This window comes from Hemitrygon akajei, unplaced genomic scaffold, assembly GCF_048418815.1.
Source record: "Hemitrygon akajei unplaced genomic scaffold, sHemAka1.3 Scf000080, whole genome shotgun sequence".
Classification (NCBI taxonomy): Eukaryota; Metazoa; Chordata; class Chondrichthyes; order Myliobatiformes; family Dasyatidae; genus Hemitrygon; species Hemitrygon akajei.
This window is the reverse complement of record NW_027331966.1, coordinates 3,739,086-3,751,480: the sequence shown is the minus strand read 5'-3', so window position 1 is coordinate 3,751,480 and position 12,395 is coordinate 3,739,086. Positions and strand designations below refer to the sequence as shown.

At 51.5% G+C, this 12,395-nt stretch overlaps 2 protein-coding genes across 2 annotated transcripts in view; one reads left to right on the top strand and one right to left on the bottom strand.

Annotated features, from left to right (window-relative positions):
* LOC140722539 (NACHT, LRR and PYD domains-containing protein 3-like) overlaps positions 1–12,395 on the top strand; it is a 333,835-nt gene that overhangs the window by 36,600 nt on the left and 284,840 nt on the right. The gene's annotated exons all lie outside the window — the stretch shown is intronic.
* LOC140722582 (NACHT, LRR and PYD domains-containing protein 3-like) overlaps positions 1,861–12,395 on the bottom strand; it is a 43,271-nt gene continuing 32,736 nt past the window's right edge. Inside the window, exons 7-8 of the mRNA XM_073037298.1 lie at positions 7,632–7,718; positions 1,861–1,918 (exon numbers count right to left, since the gene is read on the bottom strand). Of these exons, the coding sequence (XP_072893399.1) occupies positions 1,861–1,918; positions 7,632–7,718 (145 nt within the window). The remainder of the gene's footprint in view (positions 1,919–7,631; positions 7,719–12,395) is intronic.

The following is a 12,395-nucleotide window of genomic DNA, read 5'->3' as shown; positions in this document are numbered from 1 at the left end:
GAGTGTGTGTGACGTGACTGTGCGGAGGGAGATTCACTCTGTGTCTGACCCGGGAGTGTGTGTGACGTGACGGTCTGGAGGGGGATTCACTCTGAGTCTGACCCCGGGAGAGTGGGATGGGACGGTGCGTAGGGAGATTCACTCTGTGTCTGACCCCGGGAGTGTGTGATGGGACGGTGTTGAGGGAGATTCACTCTGTGTCTGACCCCGGGAGTGTGTGTGACGTGACGGTGTGGAGGGAGATTCACTCTGTGTCTGATCCCGCGAGTGTGTGATGGGACGGTGTGTTGGGAGATTCACTCTGTGTCTGATCCCGCGAGTGTGTGATGGGACGGTGTGGAGGGAGATTCACTCTTTGTCTGACACCGGAAGTGTGTGATGGGACGGTGTGGAGGAGATTCACTCTGTGTCTGATCCCGCGTGTGTGTGATGGGACGGTGTGGAGGGAGATTCACTCTGTGTCTGACCCCGGAAGTGTGTGATGGGACGGTGTGGAGGGAGATTCACTCTGTGGCTGACCCCAGGAGTGTGTGATGGGACGGTGTGGAGGGAAATTCACTCTGAGTCTTCCCCGGGAGTTTGTGATGGGATGGTTTTGAGGGAGCTTCACTCTGAGTCCGACACCAGGAGTATGTGATGGTACGATGCAGATGGAGATTCACTCTGTGTCTCACCCTGGGAGTGTGTGATGGGACAGTGTGGAGGGACATTCAGTCTGTGTCTGAACCCGGGTGTGTGTGATGGGACGATGTGGGGGTAGCTTCACTCTGTGACTGTGCCGGGGGAGTGTCTGATGGACGGTGTGGAGGGAGCTTCATTCTATGTCTGACCCCAGGAGTGTGTGCTGGTACAATGCAGAGGGAGATTCACTCTGTGTCTCACCCTGGGAGTGTGTGATGGGACGGTGTGGTGGGAGATTCACTCTGTGTCTGACCCCGGGAGTGTGTGATGGGACGGTGTGGAGGGAGATTCACTCTGTGTCTGACCCCGGAAATGTGTGATGGGACAGTGTGGAGGGAGATTCACTCTGTGTCTGTCCCCGGGAGTGTGTGATGGGACAGTGTGGAGGGAGATTCACTCTGTGTCTGACGGGACAGTGTGGAGGGACATTCAGTCTGTGTCTGAACCCGGGTGTGTGTGATGGGACAGGCCATCTTGGCCCTTCTCTTCCGTGCTAAACACTCACTCTCTACCATGTCCCACTGACCTGCACTCACCCCATAACCATCCATTCCTCTCCTGTCCATATACCTATCCAATTTTTTTTTTAAATGGCAAAATTAAACCCGACTCTGCCACTTCTACTGGAAGCTCGTTCCATACAGCTACCACTCTCTGAGTAAAGAAGTTCTCCCTCGTGTTACCCCTAAACTTTTGCCCCCTGACTCTCAACTCATGTTCTCTTGTTTGAATCTCCCCTACTTTCAATGGAAAAATCTTTTCTACGTCAACTCTATCTATCCCCCTCATAATTTTAAATACCTCTATTAAGCCCCCCCCCCCCCCCTCAACCTTCTACGCTCCGAAGAATAAAGACCTAACTTGTTCAACCTTTCCCTGTTACTTAGGTGCTGAAACCCAGGTAACATTCTAGTTAATCTTCTCTGTACTCTCTCTGTGTTGGTGACATCTTTCCTATAATTCGGTGACCAGAACTGTACACAATACTCCAAATTCGGCCTGATCAATGCCTTTTCCAATTGTAACATTACATCCCAACTCCTCGACTGAATGCTCTGATTTATAAAGGCCAGCATACCAAAAGGTTTCTTCAGCACCCTATTCACATGAGATTCCACCTTCAGGGAACTATGCACCATTATTCCGAGATCACTCTGTTCTACTGCATTCCTCAATGCCCTACCATTTCAGTTCATCGGGTGCTGGGGGCAGCAGTAACCCCATGTCACTGATTCTCCTATAATGAGACCAAAGTCAGACACCAAGACACTAAGTTACAGCGGTTTATTGATTTCATCATGACAAATGTAAATCGACTCTCTCACAGTCACACACAATTAACTGACCGGCGACAACGAGTGACCGGGTGAATAATCAGTCCCGTTTCTCACCGTCACTCTGCATCGGGGAACCGATGATTATAAAATCACACTTCAGGGCCGTGTCCGGGATCGCAGCAGATCCAGGGTCACTGCCGAGGGATTTGTCAATTTATCATTATATCGGCCAGGCTGCCGAATGCACCGTCCTCAGCAAAGGGAGCAAAAGGATTCTCTCCCGGGATAATCTCCCCCCCCACCCCGGGACACCGGTGTCCCAGACTGAGCCCCGGACCCCCGGGCTCTTCCTGTCCGGGTAATTCCCCGGGGTGTCACGTGGGGAGTCTCGAACACGCACTTCCGGCGGAAGCTGCCCCGCCGGACAACAGGCGGAAACACGTCACTGCGGGACCGCTGCGAGCGACGCACACAGCGCGGGGCCCGAGCCGGTTCCGTTAAAACCGTTGGGAATCAGCCCCGGCGCGCGGCCGTTAAAGGTAAGGGCGGGAGTTAAAGGGGAGGGCGGGGAGTCGGCCAAATGTCCCCGTCCCGCGGGCGGGGATGTTCACACATTCAGATGTTCACAGACACTCTCAGTCCGGGTCTGAGTTCCCGCAGAGATCTCAGTTCCTTCTTCCCGGTCCGACTGAACCGATTCCACCCCAGCCTGAAACAGATGGGAGAATAAAGATGAAATAAACAGATTACACAACAGTGTCAGTAACTGGGGACCGGGGTTAATGTTACAACAACACTCACAGACAAATATCACCAGAAAACCCGCGGATCCGCTGATATTTTATCACATTGAACATTAACACAAACACTCACTCGATCAGCTTCAGACTCGGGAGGGTCAGTATGAGGCGGCGGAGAGCGGGGACAGATCGGTCTGTCAGAGAGTTTGATCTCAGGCCCAGCTCCGTCAGTGATGGTTTTGTACTGAGAGCGGAGACGAGATCCTCGGCACCAGAATCTGTGAGACCGACATCCCTCAGCCTGGAGATGAGAGAGAGTGAGGGTGAAGGACACAGAGAGACAGGAGACGGTAGAAATCCCCAGTGTTTATCAGTAACACAATTACTGATTTTTTTCTTCAGCACGACTGCGCAAGTCGGCCAGTGAGAACAGCGAGAAGAGTTTAAAAGGAAGACAGATTTACAGAGGAGCGGGAGACGGAGTAGGAAGGCTTTGGCTCAACGGGGCTTCGGCGATAAAGGGTCGAGGCGAGGTAGGTTATCTGTTTACAATACAGACAGAGAGTATGTGTGTGAGGCTGGTTTTCTGTGCTCGGTGTCAGATGTGGGAGATCCTGGAGACTCCCAGCCTCCTGGACGGCAACATCTGCACCCGGTGTGTCGAGCTGCAGCTCCTTAGGGACCGAGTTAGGGAATTGGAGATGCAGCTCGATGACCTTCGTCTGGTCAGGGAGAGCGAGGAGGTGATAGAGAGGAGTTACAGGCAGGTGGTCACACCGGGGCCACGGGAGACTGAAGAAGTGGGTGACAGTCAGGAGAGGGAAGGGCAAGAGGCAGGTACTAGAGAGTACCCCTGTGGCTATTCCCCTTGACGATAAGTACCCCTGTTTGAGTACTGCCGGAGGGGGGTGGCCTACGGGTTGCGGAGCATCAGTGTCAGTGCCTCTGGCAGAGAGTCTGGCCCTGTGGCTCAGGAGGGCAGGAAAAGGAAGAGGAAGGCAGCAGAGATAGGGGACTATAGTCAGGGGGTCAGGCAGATGATTCTGTGGACACAGGAAGGAAACTCGGATGGTAGTTTGCCTCATAGGTGCCAGGGTATGGGATGTTTCTGATCACGTCCAAGATATCCTGCGGTGAGAGAGAGAACAGCCAGAGGTTGTGGTACATATTGGTACCAGTGACATAGGTAGGAAAAGGGAAGAGGTCCTGAAAGTAGACTACAGGGAGTTAGGAAGGAAGTTGAGAAGCAGGACCTCAGAGGTAGTGATCTTGGAATTACTGCCTGTGCCACGTGACAGTGAGAATAAGATTAGGATGAGGTGGAGGATAAACGCATTGACTGAGGGATTGGAGCAGGAGGCAGGGATTCAGATTTCTGGATCATTGGGACCTCTTTTGGGGCAGGAGTGACCTGCACAAAAAGGATGGGTTGCACTTGAATTCCTGGGGGGCCAATATCCTGGCAGGAAGGTTTGCTAAGGCTACTGGGGAGAGTTTAAACAAGAATTGCTGGGGGGAGGGAACCAAATTGATGTGATGGAGGAGAGGGAGGTTGGCTCACAAATAGAGAGAATTTGGAGACAGTGTGAAAGGGAGGATACGCGGGTGATAGAGAAGGGAGGCACTCAGTCCGATGGTTTGAGATGTCTCCATTTTAATGCAAGGAGTATGATGAATAAAACGGATGAGCTTAGAGCGTGGATCAGCTCTCGGAGCTATGATGTGGTGGCCATTACAGAGACTAGGATGGTGCAGGGGCAGGAATGGCTACTTCACGTGCCAGGATTTAATTGTTTCAGAAAGGACAGGGAGGGAGGCAAAAGAGGTGGGGACGTGGCACTGTTGATCAGAGATAGTGTCATGGCTACAGAAAAGGAGGACACTATGGCATCTGTGGGTGGAAGTTAGGAACAGGAAGGGGTCAATAACACTACTGGGTGTTTTGTATAGACCACCCAACAGTAACAGGGACATCGAGGAGCAGATAGGGAGACAGATTCTGGAAAGGAGTTTTAATAACAGGGTTGTTGAGGTGTGAGATTTTAATTTCCCAAATATTGATTGGTATCTCCCTAGAGTGAGGGGTTTAGATGGAGCGGAGTTTGTTAGGTGTGTTCAGGAAGGTTTTCTGACACAATATGTAGATAAGCCTACAAGAGGAGAGGTTATACTTGATCTGCTATTGGGAAATGAACCTGGTCAGGTGTCAGGTCTCTCAGTGGGAGAGCATTTTGGAGATAGTGATCACAATTTTGTCTCTTTTACCACACCTTTAGAGAGGTATGGGTCAGTTAAGTTAGGGAAACCTTTAATTGGAGAAAGGGGAACTATGGGGCTATCAGGTTGGAACTTGTAAGCATGAATTGGAAACAGATGTTGTCAGAGAATAGTACCAAAGCAATGTAGAAAATGTTCAAGGGATATTTACATGGGGTTCTGAGAAGGTGCGTTCCAATGAGACATGGAAAGGATGGTAGGGGACAAGATCTGTGATGTACAAAGGCTGTTGTAAATCTAGTCAAGAAGAAAAGAAGAGCTTACAAAAGGTTCAAAAACGAGGTAGTGATATGAATCTGGAAGATTATAAGGCTAGCAGGAAGGAGCTTAAGAATGAAATCAGGAGAGCTGGAAGGGGCCATGAGAAGGCCTTGGCGGACAGGATTAAGGAAAACCCTAAAGCATTCTGCAAGTATGTGAAGAGCAAGAGGATAAGATGTGAGAGGATAGGACGAATCAAGTGTGTCAATGGAAAAGAGCGTATTGAACCGGAGGAAATAGCGGAGATATTTAATGAACCATTTGCTTCAGTATTCATGACGGAAAAGGATCTTGGCAATTGTAGGGATGACTTGCAGTGGACTGAAAAGCTTGAGAATGTAGATATTAAGAAATATGTGGTGGAGCTTTTGGAAAGCATCAAGTTGGATAAGTCACCGCGACCGGAAAAGGTGTACACCAGGCGACTGTTGGAAGCGAGGGAAGAGATTGCTGAGGCTCTGGCGATGATCTTTGCATCATCAATGAGGACATGAGAGTTTCCGGAGGATTGGAGGGTTGCGAATCTCGTTCACTTATTCAAGAAAGGGAGTAGGGTTAGCCCAGGAAATTATAGACCAGTGAGCCTTACTTCAGTGGTTGGTAAGTTGATGGAGAAGATCCAGAGAGGTAGGATTTATGAACATCTGGAGAGGCAAAATATGATTAGGAATAGTCAGCATGGCTTTGTCAAAGGCAGGTTGTGCCTTACGAGTCTGAATGATTTTGTTGAGGATGTGACTAAACACATTGATGAAGGAAGGAAGAAGATGCAGTGTATATTGATTTCAGCAAGGCATTTGATAAGGTACACCATGCAAGACTTATTGAGAAAGTAAGGAGGCATGGGATCCAAGGGGACATTGCTTTGTGGATCCAGAACTGGCTTGCCCACAGAAGGCAAAGAGTGGTTGTAGACGGGTCATATTCTGCATGGAGGCCGGTGATCAGTGGAGTGCCTCAGAGATCTGTTCTGGGACCCCAAGTCTTTGTGATTTTTATAAATGACCTGGATGAGGAAGTGGAGGGTAGGGTTAGTAAATATGATGATGACACAAAGCTTGGGGGTGTTGTGGATAGTGTGGAGGGCTGTCAGAGTTTACAATGGGACATTGATAGGATGCAAAACTGGGCTGAGAAGTGGCAGATGGAGTTCAACCCAAATAAGTGTGAAGTGGTTTACTTTGGTAGGTCAAATATGATGGCAGAATATAGTGTTAATGGTAAGACTCTTAGCAGTGTGGAGGATCAGAGGGATCTTGGGGTCCGAGTACATAGGACACTCAAAGATGCTATGCAGGTTGACTCTGTAGTTAAAAGGGCGTACAGTGTATTGGCCTTCATCAGTCGTGGGATTGAGTTTAAGAATCGAGAGGTAATGTTTAACAGTTGAGAGATTATGAGGGGGGATAGATCGAGTTGACGTGGATAGACTTTTTCCATTGAGAGTAGGGGAGATTCAAACAAAAGGACATGATTTGAGAGTTAGGGGGCAAAAGTTTAAGGGTAACACGAGGGGGAATTTCTTTACTCAGAGAGTGGTAGCTGTGTGGAGCGAGCTTCCAGTAGAAGTGGTAGAGGCAGGTTCGGTATTGTCATTTAAAGTAAAATTGGATAGGTATATGGACAGGAAAGGAAAGGAGGATTATGGGCTGAGTGCGGGCCAGTGGGACTAGGTGAGAGTAAGCGTTCGGCACAGAGTAGAAGGGCCGAGATGGCCTGTTTCCGTGCTGTAATTGTTATATGGTTATATGTTGCAGCTATACAGGACCCTGGTCAGACCCTACTTGGAATACTGTGCTCAATTCTGGTCGCCTCACTATAGGAAGGACATGGAAACCATAGAAAGGGTGCAGAGGAGATTTACAAGGATGTTGCCTGGATTGTGGTGCATGCCTTATGAGAATAGGTTGAGTGAACTTGGCCTTTTCTCTTGGAGTGATGGAGGATGAGAGGTGATTTGGTAGAGATGTACATGATAATGAGAGGCATTGATCATGCAGATAGTCAGAGGCTTTTCCCCAGGGCTGAACTGGCTAACATGAGAGGGCATAGTTTTAAGGTGCTTGGAAGTAGGTACAGAGGAGAGGTCAGGGGTAAGTTTTTTTACACAGAGAGTGGTGAGTGTGTGGAATGGGCTGCTGGCGGCGGTGGTGGAGGCGGAAACGATCGGATCTTTTAACTCCAGGAAGGCTACATGGAGCTTAGAAACATGGAGGGATATGGGTAAAACCGAGGTAATTCTAAGGTAGAAACATGTTCAGCACAACTTTGTAGGCTGAAGGGCCTGTATTGTCCTGTATGTTTTCTAGGTTTCTTTGTTTCTACTGATCACATTAATGTTCAGTGTCAGACACCCAGTGACTGTAAACACTATCTCCCACAGTCTGGTACTTACCCCAGTTTCTGTATTTTACACTCCGGGTTCCTCAGAGCTGCAGACACCAGTTTCACTCCTGAATCTCCCAGGTCATTCTCCCCAAGTCTAAACACAAACAGACAGATTGATGAACAAAGTGATTCAAACTGTGGGTTTGGGGGAATTTCTCTCACTTGGATATTTCAGGAAACATTAAACTCTTCAGTAAATCACTGATCGCAGTTCCCATCACTATCAATGTCCCTCACTGACCAGCTCCAGCATATTCACCAAATGTCGGTAATTTAGTCTGTCGGTGTGACCCTGTAAACTCCACATATTCTGTCCCATTCCCCGATGGCTAAACAAAATGTTCCTGACAGAATAGCAGAAATGTCAATGGGACACAGTGAAATAGACCCAACCGAGCTAAAGGGATGGTGAATAGAGATCCCACAGGAAGAAAGGGAGTGGGGAAGATAAATCCCACAGGAGGAAGGAGCATGGGCAAGAGAGATCTGATAGGAAGTGGGGGGGGGACGTGGAAGAGAGATCATACAGGAGGATGGCGGATGAGTAGGAGAGATACCTCAGGAAGTGGGGACATGGAACAGAGGAACCACAGGAGGAGGGGGGATGGGGAAGAGAGATCCCACTAGGAGAAGGGGGATGGGGAAGAGAGATCCCACCAGAGGAAGGGGGATGGGGAAGAGAGATCCCACCGGAGGAAGGGGGATGGGGAAAAGCGATCCCACCGGAGGAAGGGGGATGGGGAAGAGAGATCCCACCGGAGGAAGGGGGATGGGGAAAAGCGATCCCACCGGAGGAAGGGGGATGGGGAAGAGAGATCCCACAGGAGGAAGGGGGATGGGGAAGAGAGACCCCACAGGAGGAAGGGGGATGGGGAAAAGCGATCCCACTGGAGGAAGGGGGATGGGGAAGAGAGATCCCACCGGAGGAAGGGGGATGGGGAAGAGAGATCCCACAGGAGGAAGGGGGATGGGGAAGAGAGATCCCACCGGAGGAAGGGGGATGGGGAAGAGAGATCCCACCGGAGGAAGGGGGATGGGGAAGAGAGATCCCACAGGAGGAAGGGGGAAGGAGGAGAGATCCCACAGGAGGAAGGGGGATGGAGAAGAGAGATCCCACAGGAGGAAGGGGGATGGGGGAGAGAGATCCCACAGGAGGGAGATGGGGAAGGGATGTCCCACAGGAGGATGTGGGAAGGGGAAGAGAGAACTCGCAGGGTGAAGGGGGATGGGGTAGAGAGAACTCGCAGGGGGAAGGGGGATGGGGTAGAGAGATCCCACAGGAGGATGTGGAAGGGGAAGAGAGAACTTGCAGGGTGAAGGGGGATGGGGTAGGGAGAACTCGCAGGGGGAAGGGGAATGGGGTAGAGAGATCCCACAGGAGGATGTGGGAAGGGAAGAGAGATCCCACAGGAGGAAGGGGGATGGGAAGGGATACCACAGGAAGAAGGGGATGGGGAAGGGAGGTCCCATGGGAGGAAGGGGAGAGAAGAGAGAGGGATTAAACAGGATGAAGGGGGAAGGGGTTGAGAGAACGGCCAGGAGGAGGGATGTGGAAGAGATGTCCCACAGGAGGAGGGGGGTGTGAAAGAGAGATCCCACAGGATGAAGGGGGATGGGGATTAGGGAAACCACAGGAGGAAGGGGTATGGGGAAGAGAGATCCCACAGGAGGAAGGGGAACGGGGAAGAGAGATCCCACAGGAGGAAGGGGAACGGGGAAGAGAGATCCCATGGGAGGAAGGGGGAAGGAGAGAGAGGGATTAACCAGGATGAAGGGGGATGGGTTTGAGAGATCGGCCAGGAGGAGGAGGGATGTGGAAGACAGTTCCCAGAGGAGGATGTGGGATTGGGAAGAGAAATCTCACAGGAGGAAGGGGGATGGGGAAGAGAAATTACACAGGACGATGGGGCATGCCAAAGAGAGATCCGACAGGAAGTGGCAGGTATTCGAAACAAGGCCCTACAGGAGTAAGGGGATGGGGAAAAGAGATCCCACAGGAGGAAGGGGGATGGGGCAGAGAGATCCCACAGGAGGAAGGCGATGGGGAAGAGAGTTCCCAGAGGAGGAAGGGGGATGGGGAAAAGAGATCTCACAGGAGGAAGGGGGATGAGGAAGGAAGATCCCACAGGTGGATGGGGGATGGGGAAGAGACATCCCTCAGGAGGAAGGGGGTTGGGGAAGAGAGATCCCACAGGAGGAAGCAGGACGGGGAAGAGAGATCCCACAGGAGGAAGGGGGATGGGGAAAAGAGATCCCAGAGGATGAAGGGGGATGCGGAAAAGAGATCCCACAGGAGGAAGGGGGATGAGGAAGGAAGATCCCACAGGTGGATGGGGGGTGGGGAAGAGAGATCCCACAGAAGTAAGGGGATTGGGGAAGGTATATCCCTAGGAAGAAAGATGGTGGGGAGGAGATATCCCACAGTTGGAAGGAGAATGGGGAAGAGAGATCTGACAGGAGGATGTGGGTGGGGAAGCGAGATCATACAGGAGGTTGGGGGATGAGTAGGAGAGATCCCATAGGAGGAAGAGTGATGGGGAAAATAAATGCCACAGGAGGAAGGGGGACGGGGAAGAGAGATCCCATCCGATGTAGGGGATTGGGAAGAGAGATCCCACAAGAGGATGGAGAGTGGGGAAGAGAGATGTATAGGAGGAAGGGAAATGGCGAAGCAAGATCCCGTAAGAAGTGGAGGGATGGAAACAGATCCCCCACGGGGGTCAGGTGGATGGGGAAGAGAGATCCCACTGTATGAAATGGGATATTGAAGAGAGATCCCACAGGAGTAAGGTGTATAGGGAACAGAGAGCCCACAGGAGGAAGGGAGATGGGTAGAGAGATCTCACAGCAGGAAGAGGGATGGGGAAGGGAGATCCCACAGGCGGCATGGGAGTGTGGAAGAGAGATCCCACAAGCAGGATGAGGCATGGGGAAGAGAGATCCCACAGGAGGAAGGGGGATGGAGAAGAGAGATCCCACAGGAGGAAGGGGGATGGGGAAGAGAGATCCCACTGGAGGAAGGGGATATAGAGGGAGGTTAAATAGGATGAAGCGGGAAGGGGTTGAGAGATTGGCCAGGAGGAGGGGGGATGTGGAAGAGAGTTCCCACAGGAGGATGTGGGATTGGGAAGAGAAATCTCACAGGAGGAAGGGGGTTGGGGAAGTGAAATTCCACAGGACAATGGGGCATGCCAAAGAGAGATCCCACAGGAGGAAGGTGTATAGGGAACAGAGAGCCCACAGGAGGAAGGGAGTTGGGTAGAGATATCTCACAGCAGGAAGAGGGATGGGGAAGGGAGATTCCACAGGCGGCATGGGAGTGTGGAAGAGAGATCCCACAAGCAGGATGAGGCATGGGGAAGAGAGATCCCACAGGAGGAAGGGGGATGGGGAAGAGAGATCCCACAGGGGGAAGGGGGGTGGGGTAGAGAGATCCCACCGGAGGAAGGGGGATGGGGAAGAGAGATCCCACCGGAGGAAGGGGATATAGAGAGAAATTAAACAGGATGAAGCGGGAAGGGGTTGAGAGATTGGCCAGGAGGAGGAGGGATGTGGAAGAGAGTTCCCACAGGAGGATGTGGGATTGGGAAGAGAAATCTCACAGGAGGAATGGGGTTGGGGAAGTGAAATTCCACAGGACAATGGGGCATGCCAAAGAGAGATCCGACAGGAAGAAGTCGATGGGGGAGAGAGATCCCACAGGAGGAAGGGGGATGGGGATGAGAGATCCCACGGCAGGAAGGGGGATGGGGATGAGAGATCCCACAGCAGGACGGAATGGGGAAGGGAGATCCCACAGAAGGAAGGGGGATGGGGAAGAGGGTTCCCACAGGAGGAAGGTGGATGGGGAAGGGAGATCCCACAGAAGGAAGGGGGATGGGGATGAGGGATCCCACGGCAGGAAGGGGGATGGGGATGAGGGATCCCACAGGAGGAAGGTGGATGGGGAAGGGAGATCCCACAGGAGGAAGGGGGATGGGGATGAGAGATCCCACAGGAGGAAGGTGGATGCTGAGGAGAGATCCAACAGTTGGAAGGAAGGTGGAGTGGGAACAGAGAGCCCAGAGGATGAAAGGGGGATGGGAAAATGAGATCCCACAGGTGGATTGCTACCCGTGCGACGTGCTAGTGAGGCTAGAAATAGGAAGAATATGCAGCTAAATACGTGGCTGAGGGGATGGTGCATGAGGGTGGGGTTCATGTTTCTGGACAATTGTGCTTTCTTCCAGGGGAGGTGGGACCAGTTCGAATTGGACAGTTTGCACCTGAACTGGAGGGGACTAACATCCTTGCCGGTAGGTTAGTAAGTTCTGCTCCGGGGGTTTTAAACTAGTTTGCAGGGGCAGGGGAAGCAGAGTGTTAGAGCAGATAGTGAGGTGGAGGAGGATAAGGGTCATGCGAGGACTGCTTGTATAGACAGCTATCAATGGTTTGTACGTGATAGAAATGTTCTCAGGTACATCTATTTTGATGCAAGGAGTATTGTAGGTAAGGCAGATGAGTTTAGTGCGTGGATTGGCACGATAATGATATCAACATTATTGCTATTAGTAAGACTTAGTTTGCAAGAGGGGCAGGACTGGCAGCTTCATGTTCTGGGTTTCCGTTGTTTCAGAGGTGATGGGGCGGAGGGATGAAAGGGGGAGAAGTGGCATTACCAGTCAGGGAGAATATCACAGATGTGCGTAGACGGGACTGCCCAGAGGGCTCGTCTATAGAGGCCATATGGGTGGAGCTGAGGAACGGGAAAGGTGTGACCACACGAATACGG